Source organism: Choloepus didactylus, chromosome 5 (assembly GCF_015220235.1).
Source record: "Choloepus didactylus isolate mChoDid1 chromosome 5, mChoDid1.pri, whole genome shotgun sequence".
Lineage (NCBI taxonomy): Eukaryota > Metazoa > Chordata > Mammalia > Pilosa > Megalonychidae > Choloepus > Choloepus didactylus.
Genome location: NC_051311.1, coordinates 90,548,573 through 90,570,787, shown reverse-complemented (window position 1 = coordinate 90,570,787; position 22,215 = coordinate 90,548,573). Strand labels below are relative to the sequence as shown.

Here is a 22,215-nt window from a genome sequence, read left to right as displayed (position 1 = left end):
CTGATTATGGCTTTGTATATAATTTGGATGCACGATCAGATAAGCAAGTTTTTACACTTAGTGCACACAATGATGTAATCTCTGGTCTTGATCTAAACAGTCAAATCAAGGGCTGTCTTGTGACTGCTTCAGCAAACAAATATGTAAAGATTTGGGACGTATTAGGAGATAGGCCAAGTCTACTTCACTCAGGGGACATGAAAATGGGAGTCCTCTTCTGCTTCTTCATGTTGTCCTGATTTGCCATTTATTTATGCTTTTGGAGGACAGAAAGAGGGACTTCGGGTCTGGGATATAAGCACAGTCTCTTCAATAAATAAAGCATTTGAAGATGAGAGAGACTTGTTCTGGGCAATGCAAGAAATTCATGTTAGTGACTCTTTCGGGAACAGGAGCACAGACACACAATGGAGTCTTTTAATAAAGATCACATAATTTCCTGTTTTGTTTACCTTAACTCAGTTTTAAAGGCCAGCCTGAAAATGTTCCATGTTTAGTGCAGCCATGCAGAGGGATTACGAAACAATATTCATTTCCTATTGCCTGCCATTCTGCAAGCACAGTGGCAGCACAAACAGAGCCATCTCAGTGCTCGCCTTTAGAACTTATGGTGGTATAGGACTCCTGTTGCATTTGAAATGGATATTTAAAAAAGATTTTTTAAAAATAAAAACTTAATTAAATGTTTTTAACTGGCAGAATTTATCAGTAACTCACATGAACATCATCTTAGAATTTAAAATGCTTTAGATCATTGCAGTCCTATAATTCTATCAGCATACTTCAGCTTCAACTATAAGGGTGGCAAATTAACCAAAATAGATGTTCTAAATGCCAAGAAGGAACCTGGCACCCTTGGTCAAAAGGTAGAAGTGGATAGACCCAAGGAGAGGAAAGATCACCAAGGGCAGAAAGCAAAATCCCATCATGGCGTTCTGCCCTTTCCAATGTGGTTAAAAAAAACAAACAAACAAACAAACAAACAAACTTAGGCAGATCATGTCTGTCCTGATTGATAGTATAAGTTCTTTCTACAAATAAATTACAACCAATCCATAGTGGTTGCAACTAAATTGTCTGTTCTTAAACTGTATAATGACCAGGACTGGGGACAGAGGTAGATAGATAGATAGACACAGATAGAAGAGGGAGAGACAGAGATGTGTGCTATGAATGCATGTATATATGTATGCATGTATATGAGCTAAACTGTGAAAAAGAATAACTTGGGTACCTGTTTAAAATGTATCAATGTGGGAGTCTGATGCCCCTTGAGTAAGGTCCTTCCTTACAGGGATGTTTGGAGAAGCACTCCTCTTTCTTCAGCTTGAGTCCACTTCTCAAGTTTTACAGCATGCAAAATTTATTGTTTTCTTTGGACAATTAAATTTTGCCATCTGAAGTTTCTAAAATGTTTTGTCAAGAGAATTTGTAAAAGCGAGTGAACTGTGTAAAAGGAAAGCTCACTCTGATAAAGCTGTATTGGTACCAAATTCTGTTTCAAGAAAGTGTCTAGAAATGGGCACTCTGTTTCCAGGGTATCTTACAGGCTTCAGAGGGCTCATCCTCACTGAGAATGAATTAAATTGCTCCCAAGGCCACCCTTGGAATGAGAAGTGAAATGCTGACAACCAGATGGGCAGGAGATAGCTGACCTTGTCTAACTCTAGCTAATAGTGACTTTCCCTGATTCTCATGGTAAAGTCAGAGCTGATAGTGAGGGTGCTACCTGTCTCCACCAGCTGTGGAGGAAGACATTTAGTCAGCTCATGGATTAATTATACAGGCATGATTACTTCCCATAATATGTTTATGCATGGAGCAACAAGTGAATACAAATTTATTCTTGAATATGAGAACTATAAGGTAACGGTAGGTAACCACTCAATGATCTAGCTCAGGGCTCCCTTTTTCACAGTGGACGTAACCACGGCACAAAGAGGTGGCCTAAAGTCACATGGAAAAGGACTAGCAGAGTAATCATTGGTCCACACTGCCTGGCTTTGGGTATTATCCTGGCGGATTTTGTGGAGAGAATGGTGATTAGTGTATTACACAAAGTCCTGTCCAGGACCTTCAAACCTTTTCTTCTCAAGATTCTGTATTTGGAATGCAGTCTAGATTTTGACACATGAAAATATTGCCCAATCCAGGCCTTTCTTGCAGATTTCACACATTTGTGACCTGCAAGCACAATCAGTTTTACAAATGTTTATTAAAGCAATGTGCTTATTGAAATCCAAAGTCAGTTAAAAGATATAAAGCTTTACAAAAGGCTAATAGAACCTAATTGATTTATATATTTATTTTTAACTGAAGCAGAAATTATTCTGCATATAAGTAACTATATCTATAAATTAATAAGGTATATATATGTATATATTCCTTATCATATGTATATATATAAATATATATATATAGGAATATATACATTTTAAAAACATATAAAAATGCTTGGGAAACCCATAACCAATTTAAAATATAAGTTAAAAAACCAAGCCAAAAAAAAAGGATGGACTTTCTTGTGAAAATTTGTATAAAACTAAATATACATATTTATACATATTTATGCAATAAAACCTCATTAATTCCCACTCCACACACTTAGAATTTATAATTAATCTGATGTTCTTGGCACTACATCTAAGACAAAATTATGATTAGGTGAAAGACTAATGTAAACAAAAGACATTTATACACACAAAGCTAACAGTTTTTAAGCATCGTTTTAGTAGTAGCTCTTATACTCATAAAAATAAATGTCTAACTATAAATAACATGTGCAGCACTGCAAAGATTCTAAAAGTGACCTTAGTACTAAAACAAATATTCTAAAGTGACTTCATATGCACTTTTATTGTTGCTAAGTAAAGGATAATAGCCCAGATGGTGTTTAAAGCATAGATTCTGAAGCCAGACTACCTGGGTTTGAATCCTAGCTCTGCCACTTGGAGGCTTTGCATAACCTTAGGCAAGTTGTCTGACATTGCTGTGCCTCTGCGTCCTCATAAGTAAAATGGAGAAAATAATGTTGGTGTTGTCAGAAAAGCAATGAAAGCCAACCCTCTGCTCTCCCTCCCAAGCTCTCAACCATCTGAGAGAGAGAAAAGAACTGGCAGATGGAAACCAAATATTCTTTTTATTATGAGAAAGGCTAGCTTGAAAAACATGGCTTTTGGTGTATTAGCCAAAAGGACTTCCTAATTCTGCATCCCCAGAATTAGGCATTTTTATATTCCTAGTCGGAGAGCACTGAAAAATCAGGCCTGCCCCACCTAAAACAGCCCAGAGGAGGAGAACATAGGTTTCATGTGGGCAAACAACTCCCACGATAAGGACGGTAAGGAAGTGGGCTGGGTTGCCCACTGGCTCTTCTACTCATTTATCAGGTAACTCACTCAATCTCCATGGAGAGGAATAAAGAGTGGGACAAGAGGCAAAGAGTTTTTAAAGAAAGATCCCTCCTTGTGGAAACTAGAAGAGCATTCTCATTTTTCTCTTAGCTTTGTTTGAGTATTAGATGAGATGATGCATGTAAAGTGTGCCTAGCACATGGTATGTATCAATAACTATTAGCTATTATTTTGATGTGTATCATGATTATTATTAACTATGCCATTCTCAGCTTTTTAAGGAATAGGATTGGCTCCATGATATATATCAAAATCCATACAGTGGGTCTCTAGAGATCAGGACTGCATTTTATTTTTCTGTTCTAAACTCTAATTTTTATTATATTTTACTATAAACCCTCAAAGTTTAGGCAACCTAGCACCTTTTGTACAATTAAAGTTTTTCCTCTTGTCTGGTAAGCACATTCTATGAAAATATTTCCCCACTGACTAACTCACAAATGCAAATGTGGATTCCTGATTAGCCCCCATGGCTATGGTGGGGACACCAGAGCTGATTCAGCACAATGTACAGGTGCACAGATCCCTTTACTCAGGGAAATAAGGGTCCAGGTCTTGGCAGAGTAGAGCAGCTTTTCTCATCACCACACACAACTTTCTAACTCTTCTCAGAGCCCAGTATTTGTTCACAGTCCCTACCCCACCCCACCTTCTAAGGGCTATTATGTCTCTCATGTTATGACCCAAGTTAAATGCCCCTAAAATTATACTGGGTTTAAAGCCAAAATTTACCTGGAGACCACCAGACTCTAAACCCCACAGTATTTCATGTCCCAGATTGTTTATAAAGACTCAATTTTCCCAAGGTCATAAATAATATAGCTCAAGTCTGTGGGCCATGAGCTGATGAAGAAGCTGCAGGAATGATTTGTGTATCTCTTTTACCAGATGTTTAGAGCAACAATTCTCATGTGAGAGTTCACCCTCCATAGCCTAGCAGCCTCTGCTGGCATCCATTTCTTCAATTACTGTATGCCTGAATAATTGATAGAGTTAAGTGAATGCAGGTGCCTTTTTTTCACCTAGTTCCCCTTGAGTGCTTCAGCAGCATGAGGCAATTTATCATGCTTTTTGTGCAGCCGTGCATAGACCTCTTAAAGAGTGGATTTAGACTTTCGCTTCCTGTTCAGAAAAATAAGCAGGCTCAGGTTCACAACATTAAAAGCCTAATTAGGAGAGGTGGCCCAGCAACATCAGCAGGCCTAACTCACCCAAGTCATGGATCCCCATGGCTTTTTTACATCGTGTCTCATTTTCCTATGGAGAAAGACCCAATTACACATGGCTGTGAATTTTTCTAAGGATGTTGCCTTCACAGAGGTTACATTCAGCTCTTTGGCAAGAAAAATGCCAGAGCAATTAGTGACTCTGGGGAACCACTAGCTACTTTTGTGCCATCTCAGAAGAACCCATTGTGAGCATCAGTAGCGTCCACACAGAGGTTCCTTTCAGAATGTGAAAGCTTCTTAACCATTCGGAACATGCTTAGAATTGAAATCAACAGTCAAGGCCTCCCAAAGACACCTTTGTTATCTATTCTAGACTAGCAGGTCAGGGCATCACACAACAAGGACATGGGTTTTGTTTCATCATTCTTCTCTGCTCACCTCAGCTTGTGAGCTCTCGTTTCCCTTTAACATTCAAGAGTGTTCTCTGATATACTTGCCAAAAACCTGCTGTCTAATGAAATCATATATGGCTGTGAGGAAGCTAGTCATATTCTTGGTAACATTCTAATAAGAAACCCGTTTTTTGGATAGTAGTCCAATAGGAACTAATTCTCCACTATCCATCGTGGTCAGGGAATCGCATGTTCAAATTAATCAAATGTTCTGGTGTCTGGTACACTCTAATGTTTATTGTAGGCGATGATGCTACTTCTTACAGGATGGCCAGTTTGTAAAGAATTAGAAATAATTATAAAGCCAAGAGGAGTATTATTTAATCTTTCTTTGACTATGACGTGAGCATAGGATCTTGCAGGTACTTCTTAGTCAGGATTAGGAACAGATGTCAGTTTTCAGTGGCTATACAAACAATGGAGGTTAACAAGGTTCTGATTGATAATATGCCAGAAAACAGAATTTATTGTAGCACCCAAGCATTAATGCAAAATGTCATAGTCATGCCTTTCTAAAGAAACCAACAGAGACTAAACTACTTTAATGGCTTAAATTATTCTTAAATGAAATACAACTATGACTTTTGGGGGATCTTCCTCTTTCAAAAACAAAACTAGACAGCCAAATAGGAGTTTGGTTAGGTGGAGAAGAAAATGTTTATTTTAATAATATCAAATATATATTGTTTATTGTCAGAAAATACCATTTTTAGTATCAAAAGGCCATCTGGAGAGAGATCTAAGATGGCGGCATAGAGAGGAGTGGAATCTAAGTAGTCCCCCTGGAACAACTAAAAAAAAAACCAGAAACAACTAGTATACAATCCAGAATAACTGCAGGAGGACAGACGTGAACGTCCAATCATCATACACCAACCTGATTTGGGAGGAATGCCCGAGATCACAGCACAAAATCTGTAAGTAAGAACTGCGGATCCAAATTGGGAGACCCGTCCCCCATAGCCCGAGCTACAAAGCCTCGTGGTGCCAGAGAGAAGCTTTCTCCCAGCGAGTGAATATAGCTCAGCTGAGCTCCAACTGGGGTTTTAATTAGCAAGTGTGAACTGCTCACTACTAGATGCAAATCCCCAACAAGTAGACAGAGGCTTTGGGTGACGACTAACCTTGGAAAGCCGGAGGGTCTCCTCGGACTAGCTCTGTTCCTTTTTCAACTCAGTGCAGAAAGCCTCGGCCATTTTGAGCTCCCAGTTCTGTGACCCAGACAAGGGTGTGGCACAGGCAGAGAGAGACCATTGAAATGCTAATGACCTCCCCCTAAGGCATCCATCTTCTCTAAAGAGGAAAGGGGTGGGGCCCAGCTTTACTGCCTGCCTTTCATTCAGAACTTACACCAGTCAAGAATTATAGGCTAATCTTTGCATCAGGCAGACAGCCTCCCTGCACAGCCTGGCAGCCCAGGGCTTAGCTTGAGGGACAACGTGCACAGCCTTCCCTCAGCAGAGGTCCTGGAAGATCACAGCTGAGAAGGGGGGCCCACTTGGAAAACCCAGGGATGCTATGTCAATGCCAGTGGTATGTGGGTCAGTGACAAGAAATCTGGGCAAAACTGAAATGAAGGCTTAGATTCTTGCGGCGGCCTTGAATCTCTGGGAACCTGGGGGATTTGAATATTAAAGCTGCCCTTCCTCTCTGGCCACCCGTACACACGCCCCACATTCAGGGTGGACAGCTCCAGCAACACACCCAAACTGAGTTCTCCAACTGAACCCCACAAGAATCCTTTCCCCACAAACCACAGAGACAGAGTTGGGGAGAACTGACTGGAGGTGTATAGGTGACTTGCAGATGCCATCAGCTGGTTAGTTCGAGAAAGTGTACACCAAGAAACTGTGTTTCTGAAAAATTAGATTGGTATCTTTTTCTTTACAACTTGAAAGAAACCTATCAAGCAAAGCAAATGCCAAGAGGCCAAAAACAACAGAAAATCTTAATGCATATGATAAAACCAGACCATATGGAGAATCCAACTCCAAACTCCCAAATCAAAATATCAGAAGAAGCACAGTACTTAGCAAAATTAATCAAAAAACTACAATCGAGGAACGAAAACATGGCAAAGGATTTAAAGGACATCAAAAAGACCATGGCCCAGGATATAAGCGACATAAAGAAGACCCTAGAAGAGCATAAAGAAGACATTGCAAGATTAAATAAAAAAATAGAAGATCTCATGGAAATAAAAGAAACTGTTGGCCAATTTAAAAAGACTCTGGATATTCACAATACAAGATTAGAGGAAGTTGAACAATGTATCAGTGTCCTAGAAGTCCACAGAACAGAAAATTAAAGAACAAAAGAAAGAATGGAGAAAAAAATTGAAAAAATTGAAATGGATCTCAGGGATACGATAGATAAAATAAAATGTCCAAACTTAAGACTCATTGGTGTCCCAGAAGGGGAAGAGAAGGTTAAAGGTCTAGAAAGAGTATTCAAAGAAATTGTTCGGGAAAACTTCCCCAAACTTCTACACAATATAAATACACAAAGCATAAATGCCCAGCGAACTCCAAATAGAATAAATCCAAATAAACCCACTCTGAGACATATTCTGATCAGACTCTCAAGTACTGAAGAGAAGGAGCAAGTTCTGAAAGCAGCAAGAGAAAAGCAATTCACCACATACAAAAGAAACAACATAAGACTAAGTTGTGACTACTCTGCAGCCACCATGGAGGCAAGAAGGCAGTGACATGACATATTTAAAATTCTGAGAGAGAAAAACTTCCAACCAAGAATACTTTATCCAGCAAAACTCTCCTTCAAATTCGAGGGAGAGCTTAAATTTTTCACAGACAAACAAATGCTGAGAGACTTTGCCAATAAAAGACCTGCCCTACTTCAGATTCTAAAGGGAGCCCTACCGATGGAGAAACAAAGAAAGGAGAAAGAGATATAGAAAATTTTAACAGACATATATAGTACCTTACATCCCAAATCACCAGGACACTCATTTTTTTCTAGTGATCATGGATCTTTCTCCAGAAGGGACCATAAGCTGGGACATAAAACAAGCCTCAAGAAACTAAAAGAAAAAAAAAATTGAATATACTCAAAGCACATTCTCCAACCACAATGGAATACAAATAGAAGTCAATAATTTGTATTGACTCCACTATTTACTTCCTACATGATATAAATTACACGAACTCTAATGACAAATCAGTGGTTTTGAACTCAGTGTAAAATATGTAATTTTAGACAACTATATAAAGTTGGGGGAATGGAGGAGTATAGGAACATAGTTTATGTGTCCTATTGAAATGAAGGTGGTATCAAAAAAAACCAAACTGATATGGATTTAAGAGGTTAATTTTAACCCCCACAGAAAACACAAAGAAATTATCAGAGAATATAACCATAGAGATGAAATGTAGAGTTTGGGTTAAGAGAAATGGGGGAAGGGGCAATGGGGAGTTGAGAAATGAGGGTGGAGTTGCTGTTTGAGGTGAAGGGAAATTTCTAGTAATGGATGGTGGGAAAGAGCATTACAACATTCTAAATGTGATTAATCCCACCAATGGAAGGCTAGGGAGGGGGTGGAATGGGAAGATTTAGGCTGTATATATGTTTCCACAACTGAAAAAAAAAAAAAAGTCTAAATAAATGACGATTGAATGCCAAGGATGAACTTGGATGGGACTGGAGGATAGAGGACAGGTGGCTCAAAGGGACACAGCTGAGACATAAGGTAAAGGAAATATAGAATGTAAGCTTTGTATCATCGTTGAATCTCTTGTACTTCTTAGCGGTGCCTAATGGGATTGCATAAAAGAATGTTCTTGTTCATGGGAAGTGTATACATGGATTATAGTGTATGTTCAAGGATGTGTGCAGCTAGCTCTCATATGTTCAGAAGACAGAGCAATAGATGATGGATGATAGATAGGGAGGGAGGGAAAGAAATAGCGATGTGACAGTATGTTGAAGTTGGTGGACTGAGCTATCAGGGGAGGGGGGTCAGGGTATGTATGGGGTTAGTATTGTTTTTGCAACTGTTCCTATAACTTTGAATTTATTTCAAAATAAAAAAAGAAAAAAGAAAAAAAAAAGGCCATCTAGAAGGACAGCCCTCAAAAAGGTTAAATTTATTTGATTAAAAAATTGAATTTTAATCACAGCTTTTCTTTACAAAGTTTAAAAACTTTTAAATGCAATTGAGTTAATCTTTTAAAATCCTACTATATGACCATTTAGTTTTTCAAAACAGATAAATTAGAAAAGGTTTGGATCTTTCACTTTTAGAGGCCGAAAAGAAGGGAGTGGAGAATCCAGTACAGATTACAGGGTCCTGTGGCCTAAAGAAGACTGGGGGAGCCTAAACATTTTCCCCCCAGGTGCCCAAAACCCTGCCCTTAACAGCCCTGATTTTATCTTAATATTTCTCTAGATAGCAAGCTCCCTTATTCTATTGAAAATAAGAATTGTGTTTCAAAAATTCTGTTTTTATAACTTTCAGCAAAATATCCATTGCATAAAGTGACATACGATTATATATAATCTCATCTGTCCTCCCAGATTCTTTACTGAAATTTTGAATAAGGAAGCCACATACTTTAAAGAGAGGGACAATGGGTTGCAATTCATATTCTCCTATGGTTTTAGTTTGAGTGTTACTTCTGCCTCTGCTCTTTTATCCCAAATTGTAACTCAGAATTTTCACAAATGGAAACTTTTAAGATAGTTTACCATCAAGAGAAAAAAAAAAAAAAAAAAAAAAAAAAGCCTTGAGAAAGGATATTTCTTTTAATGGCACCATTCCACATCTTGTTTCAGTGAAGTTGCCCTATAATGGCCAAAAACCTGCCTGAGCTAGTGTCACTTGGTGACTTCAGTTAAGTTTCTCTAAAACAGTAATACAAGTTATTGTTCTTTTAGCAATTTCCAATCATAAAAGAAAAAAATTTATTTTCTTTTTTTCTTTGTAAGAAAGTAATTTTCTCATAGATGAAAATTAGTTTTTATGTAAAAAAAGCATCTAGAATTTTTTTTAATATTCAAGTAAAATAGCAGCAATTTTCTGTACTAAGATTTGCGTTCAAAAATTTTCTATATCTTCCCAGATAAAATGAATTTTCTCTCATGAAAGTCACATGTTTTTAAAATGCACAGATCATTCTTGCTAGACTATACCCAGGAGAGCCTGTTGGGTACTGAGCGCTAGGAGGGAATGAGGACGACCAGCTTCAGGAACTGTTTTTCCCTGAAGAGTCCCAAAACTCTAACTTGAATGTGGCATCACATTCTTCCTAAGTTATACACCGTGGCAACAATTTCACTTTTTTTCTAATTATTCTCTGTGGTCTAGACACAATGAAATCATCGTGTTTAAATGTCAAGTTTATGTCATTTAATATATGTCAAATATGTCAAATCCATATTTAAGTAGGTTTGTGACCTGGGGTAATTGTGATATTGATCTCCATGAACTATTCCTTAGTGAAGCTTGGCAAGATGTTACAATTCACTTGTTTATTCATTCTTTTTCCCATCCAAAAATATTTGTGCACCTATTATGTACAAAGCAGTGTTTCAGGTACTATGAATATGATGACTGACCAAAGACTCTTTCCTCAGAAACCTTATATTGTGTTAGTTAATATATTTGTAAATAAATAACCATAACAAACGTAGAAAGCAACAAGGACCCTAATATAGGCAGAGATAAGGTTATGAGAGTTCAGTTTTAAGACAAGAGAATTTGAGATGGCTTGCTTTGTGGAGGATGTTGTATTAACTTGGATTTTTAAAGATATTTAAGAGTAGAATATTTAGGGACAATAATGGCAAATATTCCAGGCAGAGGAAAAAGCGGAGACATCTGAAAACATGATACATGTACAGGGAGTCATATATAGTTCAACCCAAATGAAGTGTAGAGTATAAAGGGGAAGGGGACTGGAAAGCAAGTGGGGAGGGGATCATAGAGCCTTTGAATGCCTGTCGAAGCTATCTGGGGGTTCTTCTGTAGCCAATAGAGAGACAGGGAGAGATTTTAAGCATGATGGTTAAGCTGTAATGTGTAATTTGGGTTAGAGTGAGGGCCAACCGAAGACAGAGAGACGTTAGGGTTCCCTTTGAAAGATAAATGAAGGCTTAAAGTAGAGAAGAGGTGATGAGCATGCAGAGATTGCACAGGTAGACAAGAGAAGCATGGCATTAGGGATGCAGGGCAAAGAAAAGAGAGGAATCAAGTATGACCCAACGTTTTCAACTATCATTCTATAAAATAGCAAGGAACCCTAAACCCAGGCAGTCTTCCCACTTCTCACCCCTTGGTCTCAGTCTCTTCCAGACCTGCTCAATAGAGGGAGGACCTGTTATAAAACAGGAAAGTGGTACCCATTTCGGACGTGTTCAGTAAGTAGCAGTGAGGCAAGAGTTAGATGACAACCTGTCTCTCCAGCTTCAGGAATTGTTTGCCCCTGGGAGTCACGTGACTCTGCCTTGGTTGTGGCATCAGAGTTTTCCCAAGTTAGGTGCCCTGGAAACAATAACCTGCCAGGATGCCTGGCCCCTCCCTGACCTGCTACTTTCTCCATCCCAGTCACTGATCTCCTTCTAGCTCCTCTAATGCGTCAAGCCTCTTTCCGGCCTCAGGACCTTTGCATGTGCTGTTCTCTGGAACATCTTCACCAACTTACACATGTCTAATTCCTTGTCTGTTTTTAGGCCTCAGCTTAAACGTCACCCTCTCAAGAGGCCTAACCTGACCACCTTGTCTAAAGAAGGTCCCGCCTGTTATTTTCTATATCTGGGCCCTTTGTTTTTTCACTTCAGAGTACTTATTACAACTTACAACTATTTTATTGGCATATTTATTCTTTTTTTGCCTCTTTTTCTGACAGAATTTAAGCTCCATGCCTATTTTCTTAATCTGTATATCCCTGGCACCAAGAACAGACCTGGAACTTTATAGGAGACACTGAATAAACAGTTGGTGAATGAATGAATGAACGAACAAACCCACATGTTTGAAACCTCTGTATGACTTAAAAGGCCACTGATAGCTAAATAATTCAGTCGACTATAATGAGAGTGGCAACAATAGCCACTTATCTTCTTTAATCCTCAGAATAACATATGCCTATAAAAAGTACTTATATGGAAAATAGAACAGAGGTTATTTTCCTTGAATCTCTTAATCTCCTAAGAGCTCTGTGGTCCAACGCAGTGTTGCAGTGTTTGTCAGTGTATATGTGTAGGGGGTTGCAATGTAAAAATTTTTTTTACTGTCATTCAAAGTCAAAATACACTGTGGTATTTTCCATGTTATCCTAATCCCCTTCATAGCTCTTCAAAACCAGCATTTAGTTGTCATTCTGCAATGTTAGGATTCCTATTTGCAATGGAATCCTCCACACCAATGTGCATCAAAATTTGACTTTTTTATTATCTTCTTATAGATCAGCATCCCCTAACCTCCCTCAGAATGCTTGGACTCTCTGCAAAGTGCATACCCATAGTTCTTTTTGCTGCAGAGTGTTGGGCTGTTAACTCTTGGTGGGGGCGGGGACATACAAACAAAAACACTCAGGATAGGACTGTGATGAAAATGACTGTTTTTTAAACCAAGAATTTGAAACAATGATTTGACAAATAATAGTGCCATTTGCTAAAATAAAATTCATTTTACTTTCTTTTCTTTCCCTCTCTCTCCAAGCTGCCTGCCTGGTGCTTGGCTGTATGATTTTCCCTGATGGCTGGGATTCAGATGAAGTCAAACGCATGTGTGGAGAAAAGACGGACAAGTACACTCTTGGGGCGTGTTCAGTCCGCTGGGCGTACATCCTGGCTATTATTGGAATCTTGGATGCCCTCATCCTCTCGTTCCTAGCATTTGTGCTTGGTAACCGACAAGACAGCTTGATGGCGGAGGAACTGAAGGCAGAAAACAAAGGTAAGATTGCTTTAGGGGACTCTCACATGGACGCCTCACGCACAAAACCTAACGGAATTCTCCATTCTTTCCATCAAGCAGCTTCTCCTGTGCTGCACCTTTTAAGGCTGTCTGCTTCACAAACTTTCTGTCACACTCCAGAAGTTTACGCAATGAAAATATAGTATTTTTATACTTATCTTTCTGAGGCTCTCCAAATCCATTATTGTTATTTAAATTAGTGTTTTCCAGTTTCTTCTTTCCTCCCTCTCTGATTTCAGGTTTGCTATCAGGAGTGGATGGCTTCAATACAATTTTTATCTGTTTGGTTGAAAGGAAATCGCTCCCTCTCCATGTATTCGGCTATTTTCCAGGTTGAAATAAATGCCTAGAAGATTTCATAAAATCTTCTATAAATGTCATTATTAAACTGCTCACAATCATTTTATTTGAACTCACTCATCTCCCCAGAGAGAGGCAGTAATACTGGCCCCAAATAGTTACAGTTAGAGATTTCTGAATTTTATATTTGCTACCTGGATAATCACAAGTTCTGAGAGTTCTTTTAAAGAAGAAATTGCCTTCTAAAACACAGAGAATCTAAGAGACAAAATAGGACATTGAACAATGAATGATATATAAACATTACAGGCAGCCAGTAAGTGGTAGCAAGTCATTTTTCAAGACTTGAAATTTTTTTTTTTGTTTTCTTTCCAGATTTCTAAACCTATTTCTTGGGATAGAATTTTAATGTCTCTATTTTGTTACAGACTTAGATGTATTTAATTGTTTTATCTTTGTGATATCTTTAGTATTAATACTTCAGACTTACATCAGCACCTTCTGCTAAGTGGCTCCTTCTTCCAGTTTTTATTCCTAATTGGGTACTAAGTCTATCCTTGAGTTATGAAATTTAACTTATTATTTCAAGTAGTTGCTAATCTCTAAAACTCTTCACTGCTTCAACAGGCCTCAAATACAAAGATATGTTAATAGCTCCGTGAACATCGTACACAATGATAGTGTAACAAGCTTTATTTTTAGACCCTCACTGTTGATGCTTATAAACTATGAAAAGGTAAATTGAGAAGCCTGGGAGAGCAGCAGCCATCTACAAATCCTTTATCTCCCTGATTTATAGACATGGAATATATTAGTTTACTTGGGTCTATCAAAAAAAATTTTAAACATAAAAATAACTTTTTCATAGAGGGGGGTGATGTGGAAACTTCCTAAAAGACAAAACTACCTCCCTCTCAGAGTCACCCTTTCTAGGTAATAAGGATGATATGAAGATAATGATTTTATCTTAATTTATGAAGCATGATACAGATTTAAAGTACTCATTAAGTTGTGTTTACTAATTTGGTGCCAGGGTCTGTTATCTTTGTGGTTTGTTGGATATACACAGGTCTCTGTCCAGTTAACTTCACTTCAAATTTAATAGTAAGGACTGCTCAATATTAGAACTAATTAGCTTTTCCTAAAGAATTAAAGAACACATCACTTTTTTTTTTTATTAAATTCAGTTTTATTAAGAACACATCACTTTGTTCTGCAAATGTTTGATTTCCATATTATTCCCCTAATAATAGACCAGAATGCTATTTATTTACTGTAAAGTTCAGTGAAGTTTGGGATGTTACAGGTTCTGCTGAGAGCCTTTAAATTCCTAAACATCCTTTGACCACAAATAAGGAGAAGAAAATTCAGAAAAAGGAAAAAATTTTTTTAAAAAATTCAGGAAGATTTTTACTTGAGCAATTGAGAATTCTAACTCATACCCACATATACAAGTGACAACAATTCTCCTAAATTCATGCTTCAGAAAACATCTAGGATTATAAAATAATGCTCAATAGTTTTCAGAATGTGCCTTTTCTCTTGGTTGATTCAGTAAAATGTTGATTTCCTATATCCAACCCCGGTGTCTAGGTCTTCATTAAAGAAAGCAACGCGTTCCACTCTGTGACATGTTGGAAACCCCGTGGTAAAAGAGGCCACCATAAGGTTTAGGGATGAGCTGTGTATGTTTCCATGTTCTTCATCCTCTTCATTTTCACGTACCATCATACTTTCTTCCATCTTGCTCTGCAAGACTAAGATCACTAGCTGCTCATCTGTATCAAATCAAATTGATCCAGTAATGTAGCAGAGCATCAAGCCTTGTTGATGAAACACCCTAATGGCGCCACATTTTTCTTTCACAGTTGAAATTCCTTGATCTGTGACTCTGAGGAGGTGTCAACAGCTCTACTATGCAGGCTTTTCAGACACACACAGAGTAGGGTCTCTATGAAAACAGATCAGGGTTTCCAAGCCTGGTATAAAAACAATCAAACCTGCATATTTCTGAAAAATGGTGCAAGATTTACAGTTGCTGTACAAAGTCACCTTAATTGTTTTGTATTATTTAAAAATTTGTTCAACATTGAAATGTCCAAAGTTAGATGAATTGAGAGAAGACCAGTCAATGATTGTGTATGTTTATGTATAAATAGATTTTCTCTAAACAGTATTTTAATGGCTTTCAAGTACATGCAATAACCCAAACTAAATAATTACCTTCCTACAGGAAAAGAAATCTGCTTTAATAAAAAGATGAGAATAAATTGTAATTAGGAAATCAATTGATTATATATAAGTAGGTGTTTTCACAGTTTGCATGGGCGCATTAAAATAACTTTTCACTTATTAAAACATTCTTTTTCACTATTAATTTTCCTTAAAACTACCTGGATGTCTCTTGGTAGCCAAGGCTTCTGGTGGGTTCCAGAGCAATGCAATGAGACAGACAAATCTAGCTCATGTGATTTTAAGAGAATTTGTTAACACCATAATGCCTTCTGGTGTCATGAAGCAGGCAGTGTCATGTGTCAATCCTTGCTCAAAAGATTTAAACATTCACAAAGTCTATAGAGTGTATCACTATAAACAGTATACTGTCTTTTATAGCCTTCCTTCAGTTTTATGGCCCACCTATCACCATAACAACCTACCTCCTGTAACAAGTAGTAGGAGCATTAGAGAAAGAAGCCTGTATATGTATCGTATGTCCCAAGTTCAAAGAGGTTTGTCCTGAGCAGTCTCATTCATGATCGTATCTTCTTTTTTGACTATTGTAATTAACCTAGCAACACACCTCCCCATTTATCTGTAAAAGCTCCTGTTTTCGTGTACCAGGTTGCTATGACAAATACTACACAGTGGGTTGACTTAACAACAGGAATTTATTGGCTTGCAGATTGGGAGGCTAGAAGTCCAAAATTAAGGCATCCGTAAGGTCATGTGTTCTCCCCAAAGTCTGTAGCGTTCTGGGGCTGGCCTGCTGCAATCATTGGGGTTCCTTGGATTGCATCTCTGCCTCCTGTCGCATGACAAATGTCCCTGATTGCCTTCTGTGGCTTTCTATGAAGTCTGCATCAAATTTCCTCTGCTTACAAAGGATTTCAGTAATACAGATTAAGGCCCACCCTGATTCAGTTGGGCCACACCTCGATAGGATGTTAGAAGCTCCTACTAACAAATAAGTCCATGCCTTAATTGATAATACATCTTCAAAGGGTCCTATTTACACAGGAATATGGGTGAAAATTAAGAACATGTCTTTTGTTGAGGTGCATAATTCAGAGCACCCAAATGGGTTCGGGTTTTCTACCTATCATTACAGCAAGGATATTGCTTAGATTCATGAGTCCTTCCCAACAACCACCCCAACGAATGCTACTGAGTCATAAATTAACCACCATAAAGGTGCTGTTCAACGGGAAAACAAGGCAGAGGAACACAGGCAAAAGTCTCCATCTCTACAGACCACTGCCTTTGAAGATAAATTCCTGGTGAATTAATACCAATCCCAATTCAGTGTCCCCTTTAAAGCCTCTTGCAACACTTCTTAAATTCCTCCTTTTCGGACAGTGGCTAAAATTTATCATAAGTTGTGAAATAGCTGAACTGATATAAAGAGTTAGTTTTAACATGTTTCCAAAAACCAAAGGCAACAACTGTGAAGACGCAATGTTGTCTTAGAGCAAATTTCTGCAAGAGACAAATTTAGTCTGTGGACCACCATCAAAGTGCCATTGCACAGTGCATAATGCCAAAATAATAATAATTAATTTCCACTGCAAAACAAAGAAAAGTGAAAACTCTTAAAATAACTGATTAACTTTCTACAAAGGTTGGCTCATGCAAGAAAACTCTACTGCCTATTCTAAATTTGGGAAGCCAGCCCTGCAGGCTCTGTGCTGTCACTAGCTCTTGGGATAATAGTGGACGTGCAGGTGTTCATTCTTGTTTGGGAGTTCAACAGCATGATTTCTAAATGAGCCAACAACAGCAGGCATTTAACCTTGATATGCTGCTTAATTGCATATTTTAGCACACTGAACTGTGAAGTCAATTTAATTATGTAAAATTAAAGTTTCATCCAGATTAAAAAGGGTTTGAAATGAAAGCTTCGTTTTCAATTTCTTTCATTAATTGTGAAAGGATAAATAATTACATTTTCCAGATTTCCTATGCCACAAATATCTCTTTACTTGTCAGACACCATTCATAAAGAGGTCTATTTCTGCATTTTTGTCTATGATCTTTGGAATTGCTTATCAGATAATTGGGTGCTCTCATGAGTAGTTTTAAAGTCACTTTTTTTTCTAGCACTTAAACTGCAAATGAGAAAACACGATTATCCATTAAGAGGTGACTCCAGCTACCGTTTATTTATTAAGTGGTTTAAGCTCTTTGTAATACTATAATATGGGGAGTTAGAATAAAATTCATTTTACTTAAATAACTAATTGAGAAACCCTTTGGAATTTCGATTTTAGGCCCTGCGCCATGTCTTGGCCACACCTGAGTGACAGTGTGGTGCAGTGGAAATGGCGCTACACTGGGATCCAAGCCACGCAGGGTCAGCACTGTCCCTGACTCTAGCTGCGGATCCTTGCGTCAGTATCTTAATGGTTCCAGAATTAAGCTTCCTCATCCAAAAAATGCAGGACTTTTCTAAATGGCATCTGACTTTTCTTCCAGCTCTAAAATATTCTAATTCTAAGGACAACTTCAGAGGTATCCTTTAAAAAGAGGATCTGAGGGCCATAAGAGCTCCTGCCTTAGAGCAGGAAACACACTAAAGACTCTTGTAGGGAGTCATTCGCAATGCAGGTGTTAAAAGGAGAAGGGAAAGATAAAGGCCAAAGGGGAAGGGATTTGAAGATGTTGGGGTTTTCTCCCTGGGGTATACCTATGCCCTGAAGTTTACCATCACCTGCCCATACATTCACAACACCAAGGACAGAGTGAGTCAGATTTAGAAACTCTGGTCTGTGGCAGAGGAGCCTCCTTGCCTCACCAGATTCCCATGTGGACACCACAGCAGTGGACAGAACCCCAGATCAGAAAGACACAGAACACTCTGGTCTCAACCCTGGCACTTAGTGGCCACGTGACTTTGGACAAGTCCTTTAGCATCTGAACCTCAGCTTCACCTTCTTTAAAATGGGAATAATCATACCCTGCTCTGCTTCCTCCATAGGACTGGGAGAGTCCAACAAAAGCATGTATGAGGAACAATTTATAACCAAGGCTTCATTTATTACTAAGCATTTTCCCATATAATATTTTATTCAATCTTGGCAATAATCCTGTGAAACAGTTTTCATCATCATCCTAGTTTACATATTAGAAGCTAAAGCTCAGAAAAGTTACGTATTTTGTCTAAATTTTCACAGCTAGGAAGTAATAGATCCAGAATTCAAACATAAATCATTTTACTCTAAATTTCAAATTCTTTTTTGTTACACAACATGATGCTTATCAGATGCTGATTCTCTTGCTTTAAACTTGACCAGTTAGCCCTGTACCTGTAAACAATTTAGTTTTATTTTTATTTGGTAGCTTTTGGATAATGTCACTTAATCCAGAGTATAATACCCCCAAGAATGGGGGATTGCCCTTAAAACCCTTGTTCCTACTTGGCTTCATAACTTTATAAAAGCCATAGTGAGGTAAGATCGGGAAGCCCAGAAAAAAATTATGAAGTGCTTTGAACTAAAACTTTAATTAGGTCATAGTGAAGCATCTGTTTCCCAATAGGATTTGTGTTGAACAAAGTCCTCATGGTCATCAAAGCATCTCAGAACATGCCTCTAAAAAATGCATATACCCTGCCACTTTTTCAGAAGGGTTCAAATTAGTCTGTGTGCTTGAGTAGAACTTAGAGGTCTTCATAGAATGGTCTTATGTACTGACTGCTTCCATGTCCTCTCCTCCCACTCTCTCAGGAACCCAGTTCATTCAGGTTTTCATTGTCTTATCAAAGTCACCTTCAGTCTCCCAACTGCTAAAACTCATGGTATTACATAAACGAACCAAAGATGCTCCATGTGCATTGGCCTCTGTGTTGTTTTCTTCTTCACAGCAGGCTAGGATTATTAGCCCCAAAGCCTACTGATATTAAACTCAAATTCTTATGTATCCAATTGTTTTAAATATAGCCCAAATAAGTGTTTTTTTAGCTGTATAGAGCCTGTCTGCTTCACATACCCCATGAAACTGCATCGAATATTGCTAGTCATAAGTAAGACAGACCCTGGGGCTATAAAAGACCCAAAACCACTGCTGCTTTTTGGACCTCTCTGACACAGAGAGACTCCCAATCATGCTGCTGAGTGACATCACCCTGACATATAAGGGCCCCTCTCAATTCCCATCTCCCCCAGAGTTCCCTTTCCCTACCCTCCTTCTGGCTATGGCCTTGTGCCATTGCCTCTGCGAGGTTCCCTGCCAGTAAGCATTTTCCCTTCTCAAGCAAACCTATCCAGGCACCACCCAAATAAAGCTCATTGTGGGCTACTGCCTTATCTTGGTCAAATCTTGATCAATCCCCAAATCCTTGAACTCACCTCATGTGGTCAATTTTTAATTCTTACATTGACCTGTCAATAGCCTTTTCACAGTTGACCACTGGCTCCATGTTGAAATTTTCTTCAGCTGGCTTCCAGTAGTTTTCCTTCTGCCTCTCTGGGGCTCCTTTGCTGATTCCTCCTCATCTCTTCAATATCTAACTGGAGTGCTCTTTCTATCTACAACAAATCCCTAGGTCTTCTCGTCTGGTTCCATGGCATTAAATAACTCCCATACTCTGATGACTCCCAAGTTTAAACACTCCCCCCACCATCACCTTCTTCTCTGAGCTTTGGACTTATATACCCAACTGCCTCCTTGATACCCTATTTTGAATATTTAATTAGCATCTTGAAGTTAATATTTCTAAAACTGAGCTCCTGATATTTCCCACAAAATTTGCTCCTCACATGGTCTTCCCCATCTCTGTTAATGACGTTATCCTTCCAGCCACTCAGCCCAAAACTTAAATCATTTTGGACCCCTTCTTTCTCTTATACCACACATCTAACCCATCCAAAAATCCTATCAACTTTACCTTCAAAATGTTTCCAGAATCCTCCTGCTCCTCCCAACCCTCACTGCTGCCACTTTGGTCCAAACCATCATCGTCTTTCCCTGGCATCATCATAAGAGATTTCTACATAGTCACCCTGGTTCCCCACCACCACCACCCCCGCACCCTCTCAGTCTAATGTCAACACAGCAGCCAGCACGTTCCTCCTGAAACGTAAGTCAGATCAAGACCCTCCAATGTCTTTGGATGACCTCACTCAAAGTCAAAGTAAAGTCCTTTACCACAATCTCCATCTTTACCTCTCTGACTTCCTCTCTGTTATTTTCCCCTCATTCCCCCTGCTCCAGCCACACTGGCTTCCTTGTTGCTCCTCAGACACACCAAGGACAGTCCCATCTCAGGGCCTTTGCATATCCTGTTCCCTTTGCCTATATTATTTCTAGTCTTTTCATCTACACTATCATTTAATGAATATATATATATATATATATACACATATATATATATATATATATTCTTATACTTATAGACCAGTGTGCTGGTTTGGATGTATTATGTCCCCCAAAACACCATTATCTTTGATCCAGTCTTGTGTGGGCAGGAAACCTATTAGTGTTGATTGGGTTACAGACTTTTGATTGGATGTTTCCATGGAGATGTGATCACTCAACTGTGGGCGAGATCTTTCATTGGATAATTTCCCTGGAGGTGTGGCCTCACCCATTCAGTATGGGCCTTGAATAGTTTACTGGAGTGACATATAAGCTCAGACAGAAGGAGTGAACTTCCTACAGCCAAGAGAGACACTTGGAAGAATGCACAGGAGCTGGAAAGAGAGGAGCTGCAGATGAGAGACAGTTTGAAGACGGCTGTTGAAAGCAGGCTTTTGCTCCAGAGAAGCTAAGAGAGGAAAAATGCCCCAAGAGCAACTAAGAGTGACATTTCTAAGGAACATCCTGGGAGAAAGCCATTTTGAAACCAGAACTCTGGAGCAGATGCCAGCCACGTGCCTTCCCAGCTAACAGAGGTTTTCCAGATGCCATTGGCCATCTTCCAGTGAAGTACCCAATTGTTGATGACTTACCTTGGACACTTTATGGCCTTAAGACTGTAACTTTAACCAAATAAACACCCTTTATAAAAGCTGGTCCATTTCTGGTGTTTAGCGAAAAGGCAGCATTAGCAAACCAGAACAACCGCAAATACAGCTTTTTAAGATTTTTTAATTCCCACAAATATACAAAACATATTTTATTTTCTTACTATTTGATCTAGTCAGTGTCCCAACAGTGAACCTCTCCAGCTTCTCTCTTGTCTATACTGGAGTCCCTGGTTCTTCTCCATGTGCCCTATAGAGAGAGGAATAGATGGTAAGTGGTTGACTTTAATTCTGGTTAAATCTCCTTGGGCCTCAGCTTCCCTACTCAGATTTGTTTTTTAATATACACATATACCTTTTTTGGCCAGAGATAAGGCTTAGATTCTTGCTATGTGTCCAGTAATTCCATTGTGAGGTCAGAGAACACCATGAAAATGTAACCTATCACTTTACTTGCTCCTCCCAGAGGAGAAACATAGTTGTTCTTAACATCTGGCAAGGTGGGTAAGAATCAGTGCCAAGCAAAATACTGCTGAGATAAATGCTGAGGTTACTTGCAGATATATGTGTTGCCTCTGGTAATTCTTCACAAAATTTGACACACCCCCCCCCCAAAAAATGCAAATTTTCTTCTATGTTTCTTGAGATCAAGTACTCTGTCTTATTTATCTGTCATTGCCAGCATTTAATGCAGTCTCTGGGTTAATAGTAAGTGCTCGATAAGTTTTAGCCCTAGTTATTGTTATTTTTTTTGGAATCAAT

At 38.7% G+C, this 22,215-nt stretch overlaps 1 protein-coding gene across 2 annotated transcripts in view; it reads left to right on the top strand.

The window, feature by feature from the left end:
- Positions 1 to 22,215, top strand: part of LHFPL3 (LHFPL tetraspan subfamily member 3) — a 580,909-nt gene that overhangs the window by 396,430 nt on the left and 162,264 nt on the right. For both annotated transcript variants that reach the window (XM_037836463.1, XM_037836462.1), the window contains exon 2: positions 12,716 to 12,952. In XM_037836463.1, coding sequence (XP_037692391.1) covers positions 12,716 to 12,952 — 237 coding nt within the window. The remainder of the gene's footprint in view (positions 1 to 12,715; positions 12,953 to 22,215) is intronic.